A 23,048-nucleotide genomic window follows, 5' to 3' on the forward strand; every position below is an offset into this window, starting at 1 on the left:
AGGTAAAGCAGTAAGGGAAGGCCTGCCCTCCCGGAGCCTAAGGGTGAGGGCGCCAGTGATCCGGGTAGAGCCAGGGACGGAGCACAGGAGTCTGTTGAGAGCCTGGCCAAGAGGCCACTGTGGCGGGGGGCCCGCAGAGTGAGTCAGGGGGCCAGTGATAGGGAGACTGGTCACAGAGGATGGGGGTGGCCTGACAGGCACCCCTGCCCCGCAAGGGTCCCCATCCGAGGCCACACTGGTTCCACAGCTGAGATCCCCCAGCAAGGCCTTGTCTCCTCCACGTGCCTCTCTAGTGTCTGCTCACCGGACAACCCCTGGCTGCTCTGACTTCACCAGGGCCAAGGGGGCCAGGCATGGGGGTGCTGCAACACGTGTGCCCCTCAGAGCCCCGTGCTGCTTGGAAGCACCTGCCACTCAGCCCCTGGCTTGGCCACGTGCCATCAGAGGTGCCCCAAGTCCCGCAACCCTGACACAGGTGGAAGGAGAGCTGCACGCTCTCAGGAAGTTTCTGAAAGCCCGTAAGTCTTGCCTCATAATTTCATCTCTCAAAGTCTGACAGGTGCCTCGATCCTGAAACTCAGCACCACGTTTAACAAGAGAGAAGCAAATAAATGAACACAAAATCTCAGAAGCTTTGACTAGAGTTCTGCCTTCAGCCAACCAGATTTAAGACGGGGCAGTGTAACTGTCGATGTCAGCAAGGTAGTTTTTAAACAGACAAATAGTAAGGACAAAGGTGTCCAGGACAGCACCTCTCAGTCTATGACCCCTATCACACCTAAACCTGAAAACGAAAATAAAACAGAAACGTTTGCTTCTTTTCCTGCATAGCACAACTGAGCGAATTCTGAGAACTCATCTCTTAGGCACATGAAAAAGCGAGTCCTTGATCCAGCCGCTCAACACAAACAAGTTCGAACCCGCGGGAATGAGTTCCTAACCCTCTCTCGGTAAGACTACAACACAAGGCACTGCTTCAGATGTCCTCGCGAGCAGAGAAAACATTTTTTTCTTACAAACCAGATGATTTTCACCCGCGAGATTAATCTACAGCGCGTCAAGGAACAAAGCTCAATTCCGCGAGCTAAAAGCGTAATGACCCAGGCACAGGTTACGTGGCTGCTGGACCGGCGGCGCCCCTCTTCTCGGCCCTCAGGACCGCAAAGACCCTCCCCGGGGCGGGGGCGCCCCGCGCAGACCCCGGCCCCGGAGCGCGAGCTGCGCTGGGGTGGGGGTGGGGGTGGGGGGGCCTTGGCTGCCGCACGTCGGGTCTCTGGCCGCCCCCAAGCAAGGGCCCGGTGGCCCGACCGCGGCGCACGGCCTGGGCCTTCCCGCCGCTCCTCCGGCCGCGCCGCCGCCCCCGGTCCCGAGGGGGTAGGGAGGGGAGGGTCGTCGCCATTTCCGCCTCCTGGCGCGCGGCCCCGCCACCCCGCGCCGTGCCACCCCGCACCCCCTCACCCCACCCCCCGTCACCCTCACCTTGCGCCCCGCCCCCGCCCCCTCATTCCGCTCTCGTCACCCCGAACCCCCGCCCGCCCGCCCGCCCGGCCGGCCTGACGCGAGGCCGCCGGCCCGCCGCGAGCTCACCTGTCCGCCTGCCCGCCCGCCCGCCGGCTCCGCTCCTCCCTGCGCGGCGCTGCTGGGCAGCCGGCCGACGCGCTCCTCAGCCGGAGCTGCGCCTCGGAACCCGGAGGCGGCGGCGGCAGCGGAGACGGCGGTTGGGGCAGCGGCAGAGGGCGCGGGAGCAGCACCGGCAGAGGCGACGGGGGCGCGCACGCTCACGCACGCTCACGCACGCACCCGCACCGGCGCGCGCGCTCCCGGGAGGACGTGGGCGCCGGCGGGTCGGAGCCGCGGGAGGGGCGGGCCGAGCGTGCGCCGAAAGCGCTGGGCGAAGGCTCCACCCACCAGTGGGGCGGAGCCCCGAGTGACAGCCCACGGGCGGGGCCCCGGGAGCTGTGGACGGAGTTCGCACCGCGGAATCGGAAGCGTCCACCGCCCCGCAGGGGCGGGGCCTGCTCACCAGAGCGTCAGGTGCTCTCCGGTGCGCCGGCAGGTGCTGCGGCCAGCAGCCGTGAGGGAGAGGTGCGAGGACTTGTCTTGCAGCTGAGTTTGCCCCGCGCTTTACGTAAGATTGAGAACACATAATTGTTCTCGTCAAAGAACGGAAGAGGGAGCTGGTGGGAGATGACCAGGAGGCCGGCGTCCCCTGAGCCACTGTTTGGGACTGACGTTTGCTCATCCCTGCAGCGCAGAGATGCGACTTCCTGTCTGCCTGCCCAATCACCGAAGTGCCGCCGCCATTGTCCGGGCCCTCCCAGAACCACCTACAAACAATGTCTTGAAAGGGCAGTTGAACGAACTTCCACTCACTTCCCTCCCTGTCCAGGTACGACCATTGCTCATCTCACTGACCCCCTGAGGGAGGGGAGACCTGCTCGTTACCCTTCCCTATCACTTCTTCTGACAGAAACAGTTCTACCATTTACTGAATGCCTGCTCTGTGCCTGGTACACTGGTATGTGCCAGTTTTCATCCTAGAAGGCATCCAACAGATTTTCTGGCCAGCCTCCCCACTTCCATGCTTGCCCACTGGCCATTTTCCACCCAGCGGAGTCATATTCTTAACACAGAAACCTTAAGACATCCAAGGCTCCCTGAACACGTTGCGTAAAATCCAAACTCTTTGCCAACGAGCTCCAGCCCCGCCCACCTCTGCCCTCTTACACCTCTCTGCCATCATGCCGGCCTTGACTGCCCAGTTTGTCCGAGGCTCAGGGCCTGCAGGTGGCAGAGAGCTCAGGAAGTCGCCTGGCAGCCATTAAATTGTGCAACATCCAGCAGGCACGAAAAGGCCTTTAAAAACCAAGAAACAGAAGGGCCAGATTAGTGTCTATGTCTGTTGATTCAAAAGGATTAAAGATCCTGGGCCAGAATCGCAGGAGGAATGAGAGAACCAAATGAACCCGGTACCAATTTCAGCATGAAGCTGTGCTGGGCACTGCAAGAATGAATGAAGCAGGCCTTAGTGAGTCCCTCCCTGACCTACTAGTTCCACTTTAGGGAGATTCTTTCTAAGAAAATGTTCCCCAAGACAGAAACAGTTGTATGCACCAAGCTACTCTCGATGGTGTTATTTATAATAGTGAAAATGGAAACCTGCACAACTGTACAAATAAGCACATTCAAATGGAACACTATAGTTCTAAGGTGTATACACAGGTTACCTAAGAGCACTGAACACTTTTGTGATAGCTCCTGGAAGTAAACTGAGCACAATGCACGCTATGTATTAGAAGTACATTATTACAAGTATGTCTATAAACAAGCCAACCTGTTTGGAGAAAATAAGAGGAAGCATACTGTCAAACATGGACAGTGGCTGCAGTCCGGCCCTGTGCTTTGCAGGCCCTTCAGCTGGGCCCGGTGGGTGCCCCATCCTCACCTTGAGAGGAAACTGAGACTTCAGGGGAGCAGGTGCCACGGCTACCCTCCAATGCAGGCCCCACCGCGTGCGACAGTCCTTCAAGCCCTCAAAGCTCATCTCACGGGTCCGTTATTTATGGGGAACACCTGGGGCCTAGGTCCACGTCAGGGTCATCCTTGTACCCCACAACAAGAGCCTAGCAAACTCTTACCCACAGACATTTCAACACTGAGTAAGTGAAGACCACATGGAGCCCCTTTCCATCGCCAGTGAGAGCCGTGCTGACTGGGGGCAGCGGCGGAGCTCCTCCACTTGGTGTGGCCTCGTGTCCTGTTGGACTGCCGGGCTGGGCGTGCCTCTCACACAATTTGAAGTCATTCACTTTCCCTGCTCTTGCATCTCAGGCAAGCCATGCCCTCTGACCCCAAAGGAGGTCCGATGCTCCCAGTGAAGGGACTTCCCACTGGGCACACCCAATACAGCAGGAATGGACACATGTGAAGCACCAGCGCAGTGCAGAGCGAGGCTCTGCCCAGAAGAGTTTTGGGGGTGGTGTGGCGGGCACTCCAGGGCACAGCAGTAAGAAGAAAAAGCAGAGTGCAGGAAGTTGTAAGCCATCTTTTGAGTAAGAACGGGAAGGGAATGAGAATACACATTCGTAGTTGCTCGGTTTTGCATGAAGAAAGCATTGGGAGGGTGAAGAGCCATCGTAGAGGGCAGGTGGGGGGTGTACAGGGAACGGGTGCATTTGAGCGGGCCTCACACCCAGTTTTGACTTTTGAATCCTGTACACAGAGGACCTTAAGACACTTAGCAGAGAAGTCCTCCCCGCAGCATCCCTGCACTCCACCCCCAGGTCCCTGCTCCCCACTCTGCACCACCTGAGCTCACCCACCCCTGCCTCATTCCTTCAGGACTTGTCGTCTACCCGTGGTCGGCACATTCATGTGGTGCCCCAGCAGAGCGGGGCCACGAGGACGGGAAGATGGCCGCACACTGTGGGCCCAAGGAACAGGACCCTCTTCTTCCCAAGGCCCACCCCCCTCTCAGTGAGCCCCTCCACCCACCCACCCAGCCGAGGACACGGGTGCCCTTCCTGCACCACAGCTGTTACAGCTGCAGCCGGACGATCTCAGGAGTTCAAGCGGCTCTCACACCAGGCCCGAGCCCTTCAGTGGGGTGGATCCTGGCCGGCCGGCCACCCTCGTGCTGAAGTGCCTGCCTGCGTGGCTCTGGCAGCTCAGCCCAGACTCCACTGTAAGCTGGCCGGCTCCTTCCCATGCTCCATACCCCTTCCCCAGAGACCCCACAGCTTTGTCACCAACACACCCTCTCATGGCACTGAAGATCTAGAATTTGTATTTGAGACCATCTATTTCCTGCCTGCCTCTCCCTAGGGTGCAGGGATCCTGCCTGTCGGTTACTTTGCCACTCTTTCGCCACCTTCCTGAATGAAGTAAGATACACCACACGAGCTTAAGTGGGTTTTCCCCCAAAGGAATGCTTTATTGACAAATCACCCGTTATCTACGTTAAGGAAAAGATAAATCAGTTATTACACCTGCATCCTGCCTTCCCATCACACCCCATCTGAGAGACTCCAACCCTGGGGAAGGAGCACAGAGCAGCGTTCCTCCCAAAGCACGAGTGTGGACTGCAGCCAACCCCCACCCCCCAGCGTGTCTGAAGTGACCAGCAGACACTCAGGTACCAGACGGCACATCACAGTCGACCAGAGAAGACACTGAGCTGACGGCTCCTTCCCTTCAAGAGCGCACAGATGCCGGCGAGGTCGCTGCCCGCTCAGAGCCTGTAAGGCGCAGAGCTGCCCCTCCAGGTGCGCCAGACGTGGGGCCCTGGGTGAGAGGCTGCTGGGCTGTGGCAGAATCGGAGCGGAAAGAGATCTCTGTAGCTCCTGAGAAAAGGCAACAGCAGAGTCCCAGCTGACCCGACGCCCGGGCCCTGACCTACCTGCAGGGTCTGCCTGTTGCTCGCTGGCCCTGGCGTGTGCCACACACGCAGGCTGGAGCCACTGATCAGTGATGTGCCAGCCAGGCCCAGCTTGCAAAGGGGCAGCGCCAGCCCTCTGTGAAGGTGCTGGTCTTTCTTTCTCCCATCCCCACCGGCCAGCGGGAGCTGCCCCGGTCACTGAGGGGAGCAAGAAGCCAGTTTTCTATTCGGGGATGGAATGCACTCGTGAAATAAAACACACCACTGGCACAGAGGTGCTGTCCCTCGGCTGGATGCAGGATTTTACATAGTGCTCAAAATCCACTAAAGAACCCTCGTTTATATATATAAAAACATTATAAACAAATAAAACATAAGGCGATATAAGGCGTGCACTTCAGCTCGAGTCCAAAGGAATAATATTTCTAACTGTGAGGCTAAAGCTGCTTTGCTTAGTTTTACTTTTTGAAAAACCCACTGCTTTTAAAAAATAAAGAATTTGCTTTTCTTAAAGCTAGATCATTAGTGTAATGATTAGGCATCTGCTGATAATCAGCTTTCTGGAAGGTCTCAGAAAATGGGTAGTTTTCCTGTTTGGCATTTTGAAATAAAACTGCAGATCAGGCAGGGCTTTCTGGATGACTCTTCCTCCTGCGACTTAGGGAAGGAGTTTAGAAAACACCACGCGTTTTATACTTAGCGCTCTTCCCCCGCCCCCACCCCGCTTTCAACATGCTGATCAACTAACAAGACTCCCAACAGGAGCTTGGCTTTGGCTCACACCCTGGGACCCGCCACCCTGCCCGCTTCCTGCTCTGAGGCAGGACGGCGCAGTGATTTGCTGATCTGCCGACAGAAGGGGAGGCATCTGTGTACAAGACATGTTCTCTGACCCATGCGAGCGCGGCAGCCACGCCTCCACGGGGATGGTGTGATCGTTCTCAACACCCGCCGCTCGAAGTTGCAGTTGTGGCGATGAGGGTGTGCTTGTTCCGTGGCCGGGCAAAGCCGCTATGGGCTTAGAAGGGCGTGTGATCAGGCAGGGGTCTGTCTCCACTCCCGGTCGGGGAGGGAAGGTTGTCACTGCCATTCTCTCTGCCACTGACCACCTTAGACTACAGGTGGGAAAAGACCAAGAAAGAAGAACATGAGACAGGGCAAGCACGCACGCCTAGCAGATCCTAGGCCCGTACTGGGAATTCAAGGTGTCCGATCTCTACGTGCGTTTATGTAACATGGACACCGCTCAGCAATAAAAGAAACAAATCACCAACACGGGAAACAGCCTGGATCTCTCTCTAGGAAATTACACAGAGGGAGAAGAGCCAATCCCCAAAAGACTACATGCTGCATGGCTGCATTTACATGACGTTCTTGACACAACATAAACGGAGAGCAGATGAGGGGTTGCCAGGGGGGTAGGGCAGGGGGTAGGCAGGCCTCAATCTTTGTGGGGATGCTGGAACTGTGCTCTGTTGTGACTGTAACAGCCATCGTCTCCCGGTTGTGACACTGCAGGATGTTACCACCGGCGGAAACTGCACAAGGTACAAGAGCTCTCCGTATCATTTCCCATAACTGCACGTGAACCTACAATGACTAGTGACGTGTCCCACCCCGGTCCAGATCCAGTTACCTTTATGGTCCCAACTCGGTCCTCGAATGACTTGAAGGTGGCAGAATTCCTTTAGAGAGAGAAAGATGTCAGTATAAGGAGCACATTGTTTCGTCACCCTCCTAAACCTGAGGAACTCGGGGTTAGGGTCATCCTCTGGAGAGATCCCGAGGTCTCACTGCAAAAACGTGATGAGCCAAAAAAAAGGGGAGGGGGCGCACATGTTCGGAGGCTTCCCCAGGACAGAACCGAGGTCAGCCACTCCCCCCGCCACAATTGCAGGACAGAAGATCTGCATGCCACCAGCTGGTGAGCCCCAGACTTCATCTGGGCAAACTGCGGACCCCTTGACTGGGCAGCCGGGGGATGCCGGGCACGTTTCTGCTGCGCCCTGAATGCACATCTTGGGGTTATGGAAAGTCCCACATGTTCTTCACATAGATCTCTCACAGAAGGCGAGCAAGAGGAAAAGCAAGGAGCATTCGGAGAGCAGAGAGTGACGAGGAGGCAGAGGAGAAAGCAGGCCAGGCCTGGTCCCACCCAGCCCCCGTCCCCCTCCCTGGCTCCGCAGCTCCCTGAGCCCAGGCCTCTGGAGGCAGCCTGTCAGTGACCCCTGGCACGCTCAGGGGGCAGCAGCTGCAGCAGATTCTCCTGGGACGGGGACATGAGCTCTGCAGGGACCCAGGCTGCACTACAGAGCAGGAGCGAGCACAGGTGGGAACTTCGAGGAGGAATAGGTCTTGGCTCTGGCTGTTCTCAGGATATAAACAGCCACCATAAAAATCTCAGAGACACCTGAGACTTCTTGGTGTGTGCAAGCCTCTCTGCCCCTTCTGGCCCGGCCCTGAGGGCAGCCCTGGAAAGTTCCAGGTGGAGCCCAGTTTGGGGCCTCACCCCCACCAGCTCTTCAGCCTCGAAGAGGTTATCTCCCAACCCTGAGCCAAGAGGACGCTGAGGGGGAAGGTGGTCCTTGGTTCAGGGGTTTGGGGAGTGAGACAGACCAGCTGGAGCCACCCCCTCCCACCGGCCTCCCAGTGGGGTCTCAGCGGGCTCGGGGAGCCGTGGGGTGCGGGGGCACGTTACCTCATGGCCGGCATACTTATGGAGTGGCGGATGGAGTGGCTGCTGCTCGGAAGCGTGGTAGGAGCAGAGAAGGAGAGTTAAGGCAAGGACAGGACCAGCCTCCCCGTGCAAGAAACTGAGGCCCCGCCCGCCCCGCACCACTGAAGCAGAGAAGTGCAAGGCTGCCCTCGGTGGGGAGAACCAGACCCGGGTGCCCCTCGCGTGGCCCCAGAAGCGTGACACTGCCGGAGGAGGGTGCTGGGACAAGGAAACTAAGATGCCCTTAGCCTGGGGTGCTAAAGACACTTCTGGTGCCAAGAACCGCCAGGTGTCCCCACGTGACTTCCCAGCAAGCTCCAGAGAGGCCATTTAAAGTCACAGACTATTCTGGATTTGGGTTCCAGGCCTCCAAGGTGGAGGAGCGGCTTGATCAGCACGAGGTAAAGGACACTCGGGAGGCTGTCTGACCCGGTCCCACGCACCCCACGGCAGAAAGGGTGCTCGGTTGCGGGGAGGAGGAGACCAGCTCCACTATGAGGGGCAGGACCGCTTCTGGGGGAGGACATGGGGACACGACGGCTTGAGGGCCGGCAGGGCCCCTTCCAGGAAGAGAGTCAGGGGTGGGCCGATGGCTACTCGGCGAGGCGGGGTCAGAACGGACGGCGACAGGACCCAGCCGGCTGCACAATCAGGGAAGGAGCCCTGCACCCGGAGCCCTGCACCCGTCACGCCGCTGGTGACCGCCTTGCTGTGCTGGCCCCACCCCCACCTTCATCCGCACAGCCTCCCCCCGGGGCCAGCCGTGCCAGCGTGTCCAGCGTCAGTCTTACCTAAAGGAGTGTGAGAAGGGCCGAGCCCTGAGAGCGGCGGCAGGAGGAGAGTAGAGATGCAGCGTTAGGAGGGGCGCCTGGTCCTGCCCCGGCCCCTCTGCTCGAGCTCCGGAAGAGCACAGGGACCCCGGCGACCACGCTGCCGGAGGAGGGCACGTGCCCCCTCTCCAGCCTCTGCCCCGCCCTCTCGGATGCGGTCACATACGAGGGACCCTCGCATCTGACTACGCCACGGACTGGAAAGAAGGAGCCCAAAGAAACAAGCAGAGCGAGGGCGTGAGGTGCTCTTCGGCCCCCGGAGTCCATGCCTCACCCAGGACCCCATCAGCCTGCACTCCAGCTGGGCCGGGGCGCCCCCTGCACCGCAACAGGGCCTGAGACACCCCCAGGGCTGAGAACTTCATGCTCTGGCTCCATCACCACAGATGACAGAAGCTGACCGAGAAATCTGAGCGTGCCCAAGGGCAGCTGCCCGGGGGGGCGGGGGGTTGGGGAGGGGGACGAGGCCACCCCAACGTGGAGATCATTTCAGAAGTGACAGTCACATGGCCTGATGTACCCACACTGCTCTGATGGGCGGCAGGACCTGCTTCACTCGGCGGGAGAACGAGCCCAGTGGTGAGAAGAGGCACGTGTCCCATCAAAGGGCACCCAGCTGGACGGAGGCCTGACCCTGCTTTAACTGGGTCTTTGGCCCCAATCTAGTTCCCCATCCCCGGGGGTGCAGAAGGCCTCTCGACCCGGGCTACTCCTGGATGGGCCCTTCGAGACACCAGTGTGGGGCTGCTGTCCTTAAGGACTGAGCAGCACCTGACCCTGAACGTGCAAGGGAGACCTCCCTGGGCCTGGTTCTCCTTCTCGAGAAGCTGGCAACTCCCTCAGCCTCGAGCTCCAAACCACGGAGGTAAATGGGCCTTGGCCTCAGAAACCACCTGAGACCACATGGTGAGGCGATGGGGACACACCGAGGACCCTGAGACCCAGAGATCACAGCACCACTGGAATCATGAGAGCAAAACCAGCAGCAGGCACACAAGGCCCCGGTATGAGACCCCAGCCAACAGGCACCGTGACCATGCGCCGGTTCCTCTGCCGGGCTGACTCACACACGGCGGGCACAGGACCTGCAGCGACACGGCCACTCCGGGTTCTGAGCAGAGGGGGGGGGGCAGACGGAGCACAGGCCGCATCACTGCTCCCCCAGATCGAAGCCGTTCGCGTGAGGAACTGCCCAGCAGGTTCGCCCGCAGCCGCTTCCACACGCGCCAGGGGCTCCGCCCTCTCGCCTGCTTTCCACCCACAGTGCTCCGAACACGCTCGAAAGTGAGTGAGAATACTGAACATGAGCGCGTGACACCAAAAATGAAAGAGAATGTCCCCAGAAGACGACGAAGCAGATCTGTCACCTGCTTCAGATGCCCTGTCATCAGAGCAGCCTCTGCAGGAAAGCGCAGACCCGAGCAGACGCTCCCCTCGCTCTGTGACGGGCCCTGGGAGTGAGGCCTGGCCGCCAGGGGCGTGTGATCAACCTGTCGCCAGGCTTACCCCAGCCTGGCCCAGGTGGTCACAGCAGGCATCCCACTGTGTCAAGGGAGACTCGACCAGGAACACACCCAGAGTCAAGCGGAAGCCAAGCAGCATGAAACCTTGGGGAGCAACTGCCACGGGCCCTCCTGCTGCCAGGGCAGAGCCACCGCCTGGCGGGGGGGTCCCTCTTGTGCCCGAATCACATCCATGGTGGGCAAGGCCTGCATCCGAGCGTGGCCCGCAGGGACCCCCAGTGTAGAGGGTGCACCCGAGGCACAGACTGCCTATTACTGACTGTTCAGCTTCTCCGAAGGTTTGAAGTTTTTCAAAATAAAAAGCTGGCGGGTCAGGGAGAGGAGAGGGGTAACGATGTCAAACAAACACGGATAAAACGTGAGCACGGCTCCAGGCACCAGCTGTCCTCTGCTCAGCCGGGTGGGGCCTGGGGCTTGTGAGTGCCTGTGGCCCATCGGCCAGGGCAGGGCTCCTATCTTGAGGCCCACAAGGCAGCCACAGGCTGTGAGGCAGGGAAATGCTTACCCTAAGCAGGCAAGAAGGAGCCCACTCACGGAAGGGTGAGAGGTGAGGGGTCAGGGCCGGGGGACCCCCAACGCCATGCTCAGCAGGCCAGACCCACGGCAACTCCATAGGATTCTTGGCTATGAGGAGACAGGGCAGGGCCGGCAGTGGAACCCGGGGGGCCAAGTCCAGGGTGCCGGCGATGGGGGTGACCCGCACTGCCCGCTGTCTCTCACCAATTAGTCCCAACAACCCCGAGGGAGGCCCTCGTGAGGGCACAGCGAGGAGGGAGCTCAGCCAGGAGTCACACTCTGGCCTCTGGCTCCGAGGAGGCCCTGCGGGGACAGCAGCAAAGCCCAGAGCAGAAAACTCGGGGTGAAGCCGGGCCTGGGAGCGGCGTGGCCGTCAGGCTGGGGGTGGGCACTGCTGCGTGTGGTCCACCTGGTACCCGGGCCCCCACGCTCCCTGGCCCCAGAGGCACTCAGGTGGCCACCAGGGTCTCATCCACTTCTGGGACAGAATGCTCAGTCGGGGGCCCTAGTGTGCAGCTGCACGCTCTCTGGGGGCAGGCCTGGCAAACACCCCGAGAAACACCACCACGCTTGTCCTCGACTTGTCCAGGCTGGCGGGCCACCCAGGCTGACGCTGCCCCCAGGCTGAATCGTTTTCTCTCCATGGAACTTCAGCAAGAAGCATCGCCTCCACCAACCCCAAGTACCAAAGTTACCCACAGGCACCAGTGACCCCCCACCCCCACCCCTCACCCCAAGACACATACAAATAAATGGCAGAGGTAGCTGGTAAACAAGGGTTTGTGAACCAACTGGTCCCGGGCTGGTGTGGCCACACCTGCGGGTGGTGAGGGGCCCCCGAGGCATGTGCATCTGAGCCTGGAGGCTCAGGCAGGCTTCCTGCAGACCCTCTAGTGGATCTAAACCCCCTAAAACCCTACCTGCCCGTCCCAGGTCTCAGGGTGGAGGTGTAGGGCCAGGGAGTCTCACCTCATGTCCCCAAGCTTCCGGCTGATGGCAGAGCCCATGGTGGACAGGGCTGCTGAGGTCTTCTGTCCTGCCTGAGAGAGGGTTTCCTGGGTCTTCTTGTAGCTGGAAGGAGAAACACCAGTTAAACCAACCAAACTGAAGGCGTAGCCATGCCTCCCCACACCAAGGACAAGGCACCCAGAGAAAACAGTGGGCGGTCAGGCGGTGAGTGAGCCTGGCCACCAGGGAGAGGACACGTGTCCTGTCTCAGGGCCCCCAGGGGACTGCATGAGGGACAGACGCAGCACTACCAGGTCACGACCCCCCGCCCTGTAATAACACCGTTTTCTACTCTTCCTGTAATGCAGGCTCCCCTCCCCTCTGTGGAAACTTACTTGCCCCACCCCTGCAGCAAAGAGGCCCGCAGAGCCCAGGGCCTGCGGCCAAGCAGACCAGCCCCATAGGCCCTCCTGGGGCTTCTCTTTTCTCTTCTCGTCTAAGACAGTCCTCTGAGGACAGAACAGCTCGACCACACCCACAGGGGATGCAGCCGGCAGGGTGGCCTGTGCCGGGCCAGCCTTCAGACCCCGAGCAGCCCCTCCAGCCCTCCACCCTCCTGTTCTGCATCTACCATGTCCTTTGAGAACTGGTTCAAGGGGGTGGTCTTGGCGCCCCAAGGAGACAACCTGTTCCACACCCTCCTGCCCCATCCACCCACGACGAGATGGCTCGTGACCTCAATGGCAGTGGCACAGGCACGGGCAGGGTGCCTGGGCCACAGGGACGGCAAGGACACCCTCAGGCCCAAGCTGAGAGCCAACACCTACAGCCGCCAGCACCCCACCCCGCCCCCCGTCCAGCCCCCACCAGAAACAGAAGACACAGCAGCCTGAACCCAGGAGCTCCTTTCTAGCCAAACCGGCAACCCCACAATAATGGCTCGAGATGGCAGGGCTCCGGAGACGCCAGCCGGCTCCGGCTCTCCTGGCACCCCCAGGTCACAGAGGGCCGGCTCGGACGGCACCCGCAGTGGGGCTTCCCGGCCCCTTTCCCATCCACCCTGCATCGTCGCCCTTGGGAGGCCCCACGTGAGCGCCTGCTACCCGCCTCCCTCAGGCCAGCCTCCTACCCGGAGCCCTGCACTCCCCATCCTGTCGGGACGGCCTGGCCCCAAGCACCCCGGAGGGGCCTCCCTCCCCTCAGCTGCAGCCACTCACAGCACAGCAGGGCCCGGGCCTCAAAACATGTGTTGCTTCCCAGCAAGAGTTCGGAAATATCTTGAAATCGCTAAGACATCTGAGTTTATCTCAGTTTCCAGAAGGTCAGTAATTCTGGAACACATTGTTAATAACGGGGAAAAAATAATTTCTAAAATCCTTGCGGAAAAATCTGCTTCTGCGTTTTCTGGATTCAAAAACTAAGATGCCTCATTCTGAACGCAGGCCTTAGAAAACCCTGGCAACGAGAAATTCCTCCCCCAGTGATAGTCTGACACGATCACAGAACTGAAGTGAACAGGAACTGAAAGTCCAATCACCTGCCCAGCGACCCAGGTATCTGGACAACTGGGGCCTGGACGGGATCCCCCGGGCCGAGCGACAAGGTCCATTCTAGGCCACAGTTGATTCGTACTAAAACCCCAAGTCCACACCCTCCTTTCAGAGGGTTCCCACACAGACTGTGGTCGCAGTTCTTCCAGGCGCCTTCTGACTTGAAGACGCCTTCACCCGGACCTGCCACCTACACCATGGCCTGTCTCAGCGTCTCTCAAGACGGTGGCAACAGAAGTGGAGCATCCTGAGGGTGACCTAGAAGGGGGCCCAGGCACTGAGTCACCAGCAGGAGAGGCGCGTGCTGTGGGCCACTGTGCAAGGGCAGCACCCCTCTGGGACAGATGTGGTGCAGAGGCCAGGGCAGGGCCAGCGTCTGTGTCCTGGCAACTCGGCCCCACCCGTGCCTAAGAGCACCAGGCTGTGCGGCCCTGGCCACTGCCCCTTTGGGAATTCCTTTCACCTTGTAGGAAAACAAAGGCCTCCTCCCAGGATCAGTGAGCGTGGCTGTCAGTCAGAGGGAGGCATCTGCTGGATGCTCCTCCTCCAGGATCCTCCCTTGGGGGGCCGTCTCCACCTGTCGCTTGGTGGGGCACGTGATCCCAGACTGCCTGGCCAGAGGCTACAGCTCCCTGACCACAGTGAAAGCACAATTTTACTGTTGGTCTGCAAGGCTGGGAAGATACCATCCAGCCCCATCAGGCACCCCCTGACCACAGAGGAGCTACCTGAGAACAAAGCCACTGTGGGGAGAGCGGAAGGGGGAGGGACACAGGTTGGGAGCGCTGGGCGGAGCCCCGGGCGGAGGGCCTGGAGCGGGGGCTTCTCGCCAGGCGAAGCCTCCCCGCCCCTCTTAGGCTGACACTATCTGTAGCTGTGCTTTCTGTCACCTGCGACCAAAGAACTCAATATGCCAACGAGTGACTATGCGATTTATTGGTGTCCACGCAAAGCACGATTTTAGCTATGATCTACCTAAAAAAGGACCCCATTAGGTGATCACTTCACGACCAACAGAGCATGGCTGCCGAATCAACAGCTGGCCGAGGGAAGAGACCCCCTCCCACACGGCATCCACCCACTCGAGACAGAACCGCTGCACCAGAGCTCAGTGCTCGGGGTGCACACCCCCGCCTCCTCCCCCTGGGCGGCGCTCTCCGAAAGGGATCCAGCAGCACGCGGACCGCGCAAGACGGGGCGGCTCCGAGGCGCTGGGTGCGGAACCCCCGCAGCGGTCTCCGGCAGCCGCCGCCAGGGAGGCGCCAGTCAGGTGCCCCCGAGAGCGCAGGGCGGCTGTGTCGTGTTGTCCCCGTCCTGGGCTATCATTGCAGAGATGCCTCAAGCCCTGACAACTCTACCACCGGACTTGGGGCTAAGACCTCAGGGCCGCTGCCTGATGAAGCACGTGAAAAGGGCCATCCCACCAGCCCCACTTGCAGGCCCAGAGCCACAGGGTCCATTCAGAGGAGTCAGAACCGTGATCGTCGGATGGTATCCCAGCAGCTTCCCGTCAACTAGCTTTACAGAACAGCACTAAGATTTCCCAAGGCTATTTTCAGCTTTGGTCTGCACCGTGAGCCTGCCTGCAGGGACGGGCTGCCCTACCAAGCCACGCAAACAGCATGAAACTCCAACCACCAGACCCAGGCACCCGCCTCGTGACCCCAGGCTGCAAAGGCTCCACGCACACAGCTGGCCAACCTGGGCTTCCAGGCACCTCCAAGACAAGCTGGGTCACAACCGTTTCCTTTCAGCCCAATATAGAAGGGCTTTCTGCCTGTGCCTTCTGGCAACGACAGCACTTCCTTCTAAGCAAGACATCCCAGAAAGTGACTATTTTAAAATACCGCAGGAGCTTCCCTGGTGGCGCAGTGGTTAAGAATCCGCCTGCCGATGCAGGGGACACGGGTTTGAGCCCTGGTCCGGGAAGATCCCGCATGCCATGGAGCAACTAAGCCCGTGCGCCACAACTACTGAGCCTGCACTCTAGGGCCCACGAGCCACAACTACTGAAGCCTGCGCGCCTAGAGCCCATGCTCCACAACAAGAGAAGTCACCGCAATGAGAAGCCCACGTACCACAATGAAGAGTAGACCCCACTCGCCGCAACTACAGAAAGCCTGCACACAGCAATGGAAGACCCAACGCAGCCAATCAATCAATCAATCAATCAATACATACATACATACATAAAATCTAAAAAATAATAAAATAAAATACTGCACCACCCAGTTCAAAGGCTATAAACAGAATGGAGCATGAATGAAGTGCTATTGTCTTGTTTAAGAATCTCAAATAAAACGTCGGGAGTCCTCCTGGACCAGAGCTCTGTCAGACACGGAGAGCTACCCATGAGGGTTCTGCGCTCTACTTATTTTCTGTGTGGCTGAGAGCTTGGCGCTTCTCAGGCCAAAGGAGCTCCTTCGAGATCTGACCCGCACGGCCCACACTGCGCCCCCAGCTCAAGAGCCACCCCTAAGTGCAAGAGACCCTGAGAGCACCACAGCTGGAGCCAGGTCTGCAGGGCAAGGAGGGGGAAAAGCACCATCAGCATCAGTCCAGATGGCGCCCAAGGTGCACCACCAGCCAGAGACGTGGCCCCAGCTCAGCTCTGGCCTCTGATCTGAGGGACACACATCAGGCAGGGGGAAGTTTTCAGTGCAGTCTCGTGGCGGAGTGAACTTCCTTCAGCGTCTGCACCCTCTTCCAGAAGCATTTAAAGGACAGTTTCGTTTGTGTTTGAGGGGAGAAAAATATTAAAAGTAAAATAGCCAAGGACCACCACAATTAGGTCTGAGCCACGTGTGCACAGCCTCCCTGTCCCTCGGGGAGGTGTCAGGAGGGGAGAGGGTGGAGGTGCCAGCAGCAGAGGCACTCACAGGTCCGACTGGGTCACTCTCTCATTCCACTCTCCAAGTTTCTCAGACGTTTTCACGTAGCTAAAAACAGAAAGTCTGTGGTAAGTGATTTAGGAAAACTACTTCAACTCCGGTTTCAAACTTGCAAGTGAAATTCCAGGGGAAACAGAGAAGCACCACTTGGCAGGAAGACCGAACGTTCAGCCTGCTTCTGCTCAGCACCGGCTCTGCAGGCCCGGCCGCTGATGCCGAAGGAGGGCCTGCTCACTCGACGGAAGCTGTCTCTTGGGGTACAACTGGGAGGAGCACGCAGGGCACAGCCCATGGCCCCAACACAGTACTCTGACAGCCACCCTTTGGGGTTCAAGGCCTACAATTTCCTAGGACAGAGAACTGGGCCTTTCCTAGGGCAGATTTATGAAAATCGACTTGGTCTTCCTGTGGGAACATGGCTTCTCAGACAGTGGGAGACATCCCCATACCCCACCTTGGAGGATACGTTTCAGAGGAGCCGCACAGCCGCACCCAAATTCAGAGAGATGCGGCACAGAGGGTCTGGGTCAGAGGTCCTGACCACGTCATGCTCATGAGACGGACTCATGTCCACTTTGGCAGACGCTGACCTGTGGGGACCACTGGAAAACCAGCCTCATTAAGCACCTAGTTCGTGTTCTCTCCAATTTAGACCCTGAAACATATTCTTCTTGTCAATTTCTGCTTGGACAACTAGCTAGCATGTCTGCCGCCTTTTAAAAACACGTGTAGACTCTACACTCTTTGAATAAATACAAATGCAGTTGCTGGCAAGGATTCAGGGCCCCCCGCTGGCTGCTTCCAAGCGGCACACTTGCTGCCCCTGTTCCCAGGAGGCCCCTCACCCCCAGGACTCAACGCCCATCGAGCAGGTAGAGCAGACACTCACGCGTTAGACACCTGTACATCATGCCAACCCCTGGACAGGTTCTGCTTCAGGCCCTCCAAAGTAGAAAGGCCCAGCCTCCTCTTCAGCTCTCCACAGTGCCTCTCCTTGGCTGCCAGCACCTGGCGCAGAGTGACAACTTCCTCCTCCACCTGCAAAAGCACGGTTACCAGGATTCAGCCACCACTATGGCAGGAAGTGACTACCATCCTTACACACGTCGCAGTGAAGGCCTTCTCAGAACCACCTGAGAATTTTCCATTTACAGAAAACACAGTTCGTCTTAGGAATAGTCTACAGCAGGCATCGGTTCTGTTTGTATGCGGCACCAGCACCTTGACTTCTTCTGGAGAACTGTCCCGCCCCCCTAAGCCGAGTATTCTGGCGGGGCTACTGATCACAGTGCCCACCTGTGGATGACGAGCAAGGCCTGTCGGAGCTCCTCCCTGGGACTAGGAACGGGCGTTAGAAGAGAGCAGCCCCTTTCTGTCCAGGCTCCGGGTCTGGGTGTGAGGAACAGAAGGTGGGAGGGGTGGCAGCCAGGCCCCATCTGCACCATGGGGGAATTCCACACGTCGGGGGAAGGAAGCAGAGCTGACAGACGGATGGGTGGCCAGAGACCCCCATGACAGAGAAACAACCCTTCTGACAACATTTGTGTTCCCAAGGTCAGCTGCAGGCCTCGGCAAAAGCCACTTACACAAGCCCAAAGAAAATTCTTTTTGCTTAAAGTAATTTGAGTTGGGCAACAGAAAAGATCTTGACAATAACGACCAGAACCTTCTCATGTCTTGAAACAGAGTGAACTACAGAGAGGAGCATCCTTTAGAGCCTTCCTACTTTAGATTCTCAATACCTCCTGCTCCTATGTGAACAGCTACTCTAAAAAAAAAGTCCCTTTCTTAAAAAAAACGACTGTTTGGATTAAGGCACTAACAACAGCCTGAAGCCCTGTGTATCACTAGATCCTGCTTTAGAAAATACTGCAAAAGAAACGATTCAAAACTACAGGATCACCTAAGGCCAAACTATTACCAGTCACCCCAGAAGTGACCCTCGGTGACTTGAACTTTCCATTTATGGTGCTTTGGGCACATGGGCTAAACGGCACGTGGACACGCAAGCTGAAAATGTTAAGAAACACAACAGCTTCTTCATTTTGCAATTCACCTCTGAAAGAGACCTAAACCAACATTTCCTGAAATAAAAGGCAAAACGTAAGTCTCCTGGGACTTCCTGCTGCTTCTCCTTTAACCTCCGTTCAATTCAGAAAGGGCGGCTTCCTCTATGGTCTAAAACCTGGTCCTGGGGCTGGGTTTGTCCGCGTGACCAGCTCTGCTCAGACCCAGGCCTGGACCCAGGATGTATCAGGATGGGCTTGTTTCCGAAGACGGAGCAGAGAACTGCAACAAGCGTGCTCCAGCCTCTGCCTGACTGATGCCAACAAGTTCATTTCCCCAGATTCTGGAATCTCAAGCGAGTCACTATTAGACTCTGTGTCACACCGTAAAAAGAAACACTCTTGGCAGTTAGTCTGAATTAAAATCATACACAGACACTTTAGTTCTTAACTCCTATTTCCTCTTCAAGAGCTCTCACTTTAAAAAGATCACATGAAACGCTTTTTACAGAAAAAGTATTTTTAAAAGAAAAATGAAGAGCCAGGGACGGATATATCCATGGGGGTCTTGAAAATGTCGTGTTGATTCCAAAAGAGAAACTCCCAGCAGATGGCGTGCTCAGAGCAACTGCCCCAGGTGGATATTCTCCTCATGGAGCACCTACAAGGTGCCAGACACACGCAAACCAAGGGCTGCAGAGGGCAGTTTCTGTGGGGCTCCAGGGACAATCTCCCAGGGCAATTTCTCCAGAGCACAGCCAGCACTCTGGCCCCTCATTAGGCTGGGAGGGCCTCACAGTCACCCCCAGATGGACAGCCATGAAACAACACCTTTGCAAGCTCAGCCCTGAGCTCCTCCGCCTCAGCATCTGTCAGACCCTCGACAGCAGGAGCCTGGGCGGCCACCGCTGTGTCCACAGGGACGTCCGTCATGGAGTCGGAGAGCAGACCTTTGTTAGGAGAATTCAGGTTGATATCTGCCAGAGACAAAATGCGGTCAGAGAGCATCAAATAAGAAGTCACACAGGAACAGAGGACAGAGGCCTCCACCAAGGGAGAAGCAAGGGGGCAAGGGCAGGGTTAGGGGGAAGGGGCGGGCGGCCCGCGGAGACAGTGCCTCTTCTCTGAAAGGTGCTGCAAAGATGGTTTTGGCCACCAGACTGAGAGCAGCCACATCTCAGTCCACCCAAGTTGCTTCTTCAGGTTCTAGAAATGCTGGCACAAGGCAGCCACTCCCTAAATCTGGTTCCTCCTGTAAGAATACTATCTTCACAGACAGGAAACCTTTGTTAAAAACAAAGCCGCTGGGGCCTCCCTGGTGGCGCAGTGGTTGAGAGTCCGCCTGCCGATGCAGGGGATACGGGTTCGTGCCCCGATCTGGGAGGATCCCATATGCCGCGGAGCGGCTGGGCCCGTGAGCCATGGCCGCTGGGCCTGCGCGTCCGGAGCCTGTGCTCCGCAACGGGAGAGACCACGACAGTGAGAGGCCCGCATACCGCAAAAAGAAAAAAAAAAAAAAAACAAAGCCGCTGGATCTAACAGCTCTTCCACTTTTTAGCGTGAAGGAACTTAATACAGCTGTAAACACAACCAGCACCACTTTCCAATCAGCTGCTCCGCCAGGGCACAGGCTAAGATTACACACAAGGAACACAGTCATCCAGCCCCGGTGGGGAGTCAGCAAAACAAAATCCGTTCAGTTCATCCTCGACCCTCACCCCACAGCAAGAAGGCTGCGCCGGTGTGCAGAGGGCACTGCCTCCCCACACCTCTGCTGTACCCAGACCAGGCTGGAACCCCTGCGTCACGAGTGTTCTCCACGTAAACGCACTGTCCTGTCTGCACTAGAAGTTTACGGGTAAAACGGGGCTACGTCAGTTCTTTCCAATTCCCAATGCAAGGCCGTCGTTGTTTAGTACGTTACACAATCAGCATTGAAAACATCTTCCCTTTTGATCAGCACATTCTGTGAAGAGACGGGCTCTGTATAGTGTTTGGCACATTTAAAAGTCAATTAAAGGGAATTCCCTGATGGTCAGTGGTTAGGACTCTGCGCCTGCACTGCCGAGTGCCCGCGTTCAATCCCTGGTCAGGGAACTAAGATCCCACAAGCCAAACGCGGCATGGCCAAGAAAAAAAAAAAAAGAAAGAAAAGTAAATTAAAGGCACGAAGGTTGCAAAACAGTAAAAGTGTCTTTAACTGCAGGTATGTTTGTCTACTCTAGAAACCCTAGAATCTGCTAAAAATAGGCGAAATGCCCTTAATACCAAAGACACTCTATTTAGCTGGCCGTGTCATTCCCTTCACATGTCCCACAGCTGGAGCCACGCACTTCTGTGGTGCTCTAGAGATGTTCACTAAATGAAGCTTTTCTTTTTAATCAACAGATTTCAATATTTAACTGAGATCAACCTACGTGGTTTTACTTCATTGTTTGTACCTGCTATGTTGAACCTACTCCAATTCAGTAAGTGCCTTAAGAGCCCTACAACTTTTCTATTCTTAAAAAACAGATGAAGGCCCTCAGACAGTGTCTGCTTATACAGCTAAAACTGGATCCCATGGAAATCACCTCCAGATAAAACTGTACACTCACCAAACATGCAGTGCACTGCCCAATCACTGGGTGAGCCCAAGCTCAGTACCCCCCTGCAGGCAGATGCGATTCACACCCTGACTTTGAGGAGACCAAGGTCCTTACCAAAGGACCTACAGAGAGAATTAACACGGGCTGGTGCAGTAGGCAACACCAGGGGGCCAGAGCCCCTCACCTGGGTGAGTCTCCGCTCAGCCTGTATAATCATCTGCAAAATGGGGTTTTTTTGGACCATTATAAAAAGGTTATTCCGAAAATGGAAAAAGATCTGAGAAACAGGCTTGGAATGGTGGCTGGCACATAGTAGGTGCTCAGTAAATGTTTTCTGTCGTTCTCATGACCGGAACCCCACGCTTGTGACGAATTCTAATGTTTAATTAATATGCTGATACAGATCAAACGACAGAAAAGCACCCTGAAATCATCCAGTGTAGTTACATCAACGTAGTATTAGCACTCCCTCTAGAGCCCCAGAATGGAAGACAGTCTCGTACCACCTCCTCAAGATCTTAAGCTTCTGGGCCCGCTCCACACCCCCCAGCGGCCACCTCAAACTAGTCTGGGATGTCTGTTCCGGAAACAGGCCTGGTAGGCTGGGTGTGCCCCTGACTCACTGCACCATTCCCCCTCCAGACAACTCTGAACTAGGCTGGGCTCCGAGCTGCGTTGCCACCCAAGGGGCGCTGCGCCCAACGCGAGGACGGCGTCGCCTCCCCTCCCCTCCCCTCCCCGGGCGCCGCGCACGGCACCTCGGCCCGCATCCAGGGCCGGATGGAGTGTCCCCGAGGGCCCTGCGCAGGGCGGCCCGCCGGGCAAGAGTCGGGCGGGGGCAGAGTGGGAGCTACCCGGAGTGACGAAACCCAAGACCCTGGGGCGAGGGGAGAGCGCTGGGGAACCAGTGCTCAGAGCGGTCCCAGCGGGGGCGGAACACCCGCCAGGAGCTTCGAGGCCGCGCGCCTGGGAGAGGAAGAGGTGCCGCGGGATGGGCGGGCGCAGGCGGAGGGGCCCAAAGGCCGCCACGCGGCGCCGGGCCCGCGGGTACCTTGGCCGGCGGAGTCCATGTTTAGGCGGCGGCCGGGCCGCAGCTGGCGTCGAAGCCGCGGTCGCGGGCGCAGTGGGAACCGAGCGGGCCGCACCAGGTGTCGCTCGCCGCTTACGCACCAGCCAGCTGAATCGCCTCAGGCACCGCGGCATTACGTAATCAACAGCGCGACGACCCACTTCCGCATTGACGCGCGCTCCGCCCCCCCGTCCCGCCCCCACGAGCAGTGTCCAATGAGAGAGTGTTTTGGCCGAGTCCCGGGTCATCAACTTCAATCTGATTGGCCGAGGCTGCGGACGAAGCCGGAAAGGGAGGCCGGCCCACCAGCGAGAAGCACAGGTAGAACGGTCTTGAGGTGCACGGGGTAAGGTGGGAACTGGGAGGACCGTGCAACATGGCGCTACGGGATCCCGGAGGTGGTACTCTAGGAGGTCTCCAAGGTGTTTGCCCCTGCCTGCAAGCGCCAGGGCTCACGTACTTCGGCGGGTCAGACTCAGGCCGCTTGCGATCCCTCCGAGGCCGGACCCACTGACTTTGGGGCTCTTTTTCTTTTTGGGTCTGTCCTTTTTGTAGGGATTTTAAAGTTGTATGGGGGTTGCGCAGAAAAAGGCGCGACCACGAGTTGCTCTCTTCTGGCTGGAGGCGCCTCTCGACCCCGTGTTCTCTCACTTCCTTTTCACAGCAACCCGGTGAGGCAGATGGGGCCCTCCCCACTTTACAGATGAGAAAACTGAGGCCAGAGTTACTTGCCCATCACTCAGCTAGTTGAGTTGCTTCCTGCAGACTCCGGAGAAGAGTTTGCCAAACTTGTCAAAGGAGAGGTGTGTAGCCATTAGGCAACCCGGTCCCGCTAAAACAAGTCCCACGACTACCCTTCCTTGGCTACTAATTGCCTCTGCAAGCAATCCGTTAGTGCAGGGGCCCGGGCTGCACAGCAGGAGGTGAGCGGCGGGCAAGTGAGCGAAGCTTCATCTGCCGCTCCCCATCGCTCGCATTACCGCCTGAACCGTTCCTTCCCTCCTGTCCGTGGAAAAATGGTCTTCCACGGAACG

The 23,048-nt window shown here is 57.8% G+C and overlaps 2 protein-coding genes across 6 annotated transcripts in view; both read right to left on the reverse strand.

Moving 5' to 3' along the window:
- Positions 1 to 1,786, reverse strand: part of DNAJC5 (DnaJ heat shock protein family (Hsp40) member C5) — a 29,645-nt gene extending 27,859 nt beyond the window's left edge. For 3 of the 5 annotated variants that reach the window (XM_060120179.1, XM_060120176.1, XM_060120175.1), the window contains exon 1: positions 1,588 to 1,781. The gene's annotated coding sequence lies outside the window, so the exon portion shown is untranslated. Of the gene's footprint in view, positions 1 to 1,587 lie in introns of all 5 variants that reach the window. The other 2 variants (XR_009534626.1, XM_060120172.1) reach the window with 2 other exon arrangements.
- Positions 1,787 to 4,903: 3,117 nt separating this feature from the next.
- TPD52L2 (TPD52 like 2) lies at positions 4,904 to 22,149 on the reverse strand. The gene is made up of 7 exons (XM_060079492.1): positions 21,997 to 22,149; positions 19,189 to 19,334; positions 17,241 to 17,389; positions 16,340 to 16,399; positions 11,932 to 12,033; positions 7,014 to 7,062; positions 4,904 to 6,492 (listed from the first exon to the last, which is right to left on the reverse strand). The coding sequence occupies exons 1-7, from the start codon at positions 22,013 to 22,015 to the stop codon at positions 6,397 to 6,399; spliced, it is 621 nt and encodes a 206-aa protein (XP_059935475.1). The 5' UTR covers positions 22,016 to 22,149; the 3' UTR covers positions 4,904 to 6,396.
- Positions 22,150 to 23,048: the final 899 nt, after the last annotated feature.

This window comes from Mesoplodon densirostris, chromosome 16 (assembly GCF_025265405.1).
Source record: "Mesoplodon densirostris isolate mMesDen1 chromosome 16, mMesDen1 primary haplotype, whole genome shotgun sequence".
NCBI lineage: Eukaryota > Metazoa > Chordata > Mammalia > Artiodactyla > Ziphiidae > Mesoplodon > Mesoplodon densirostris.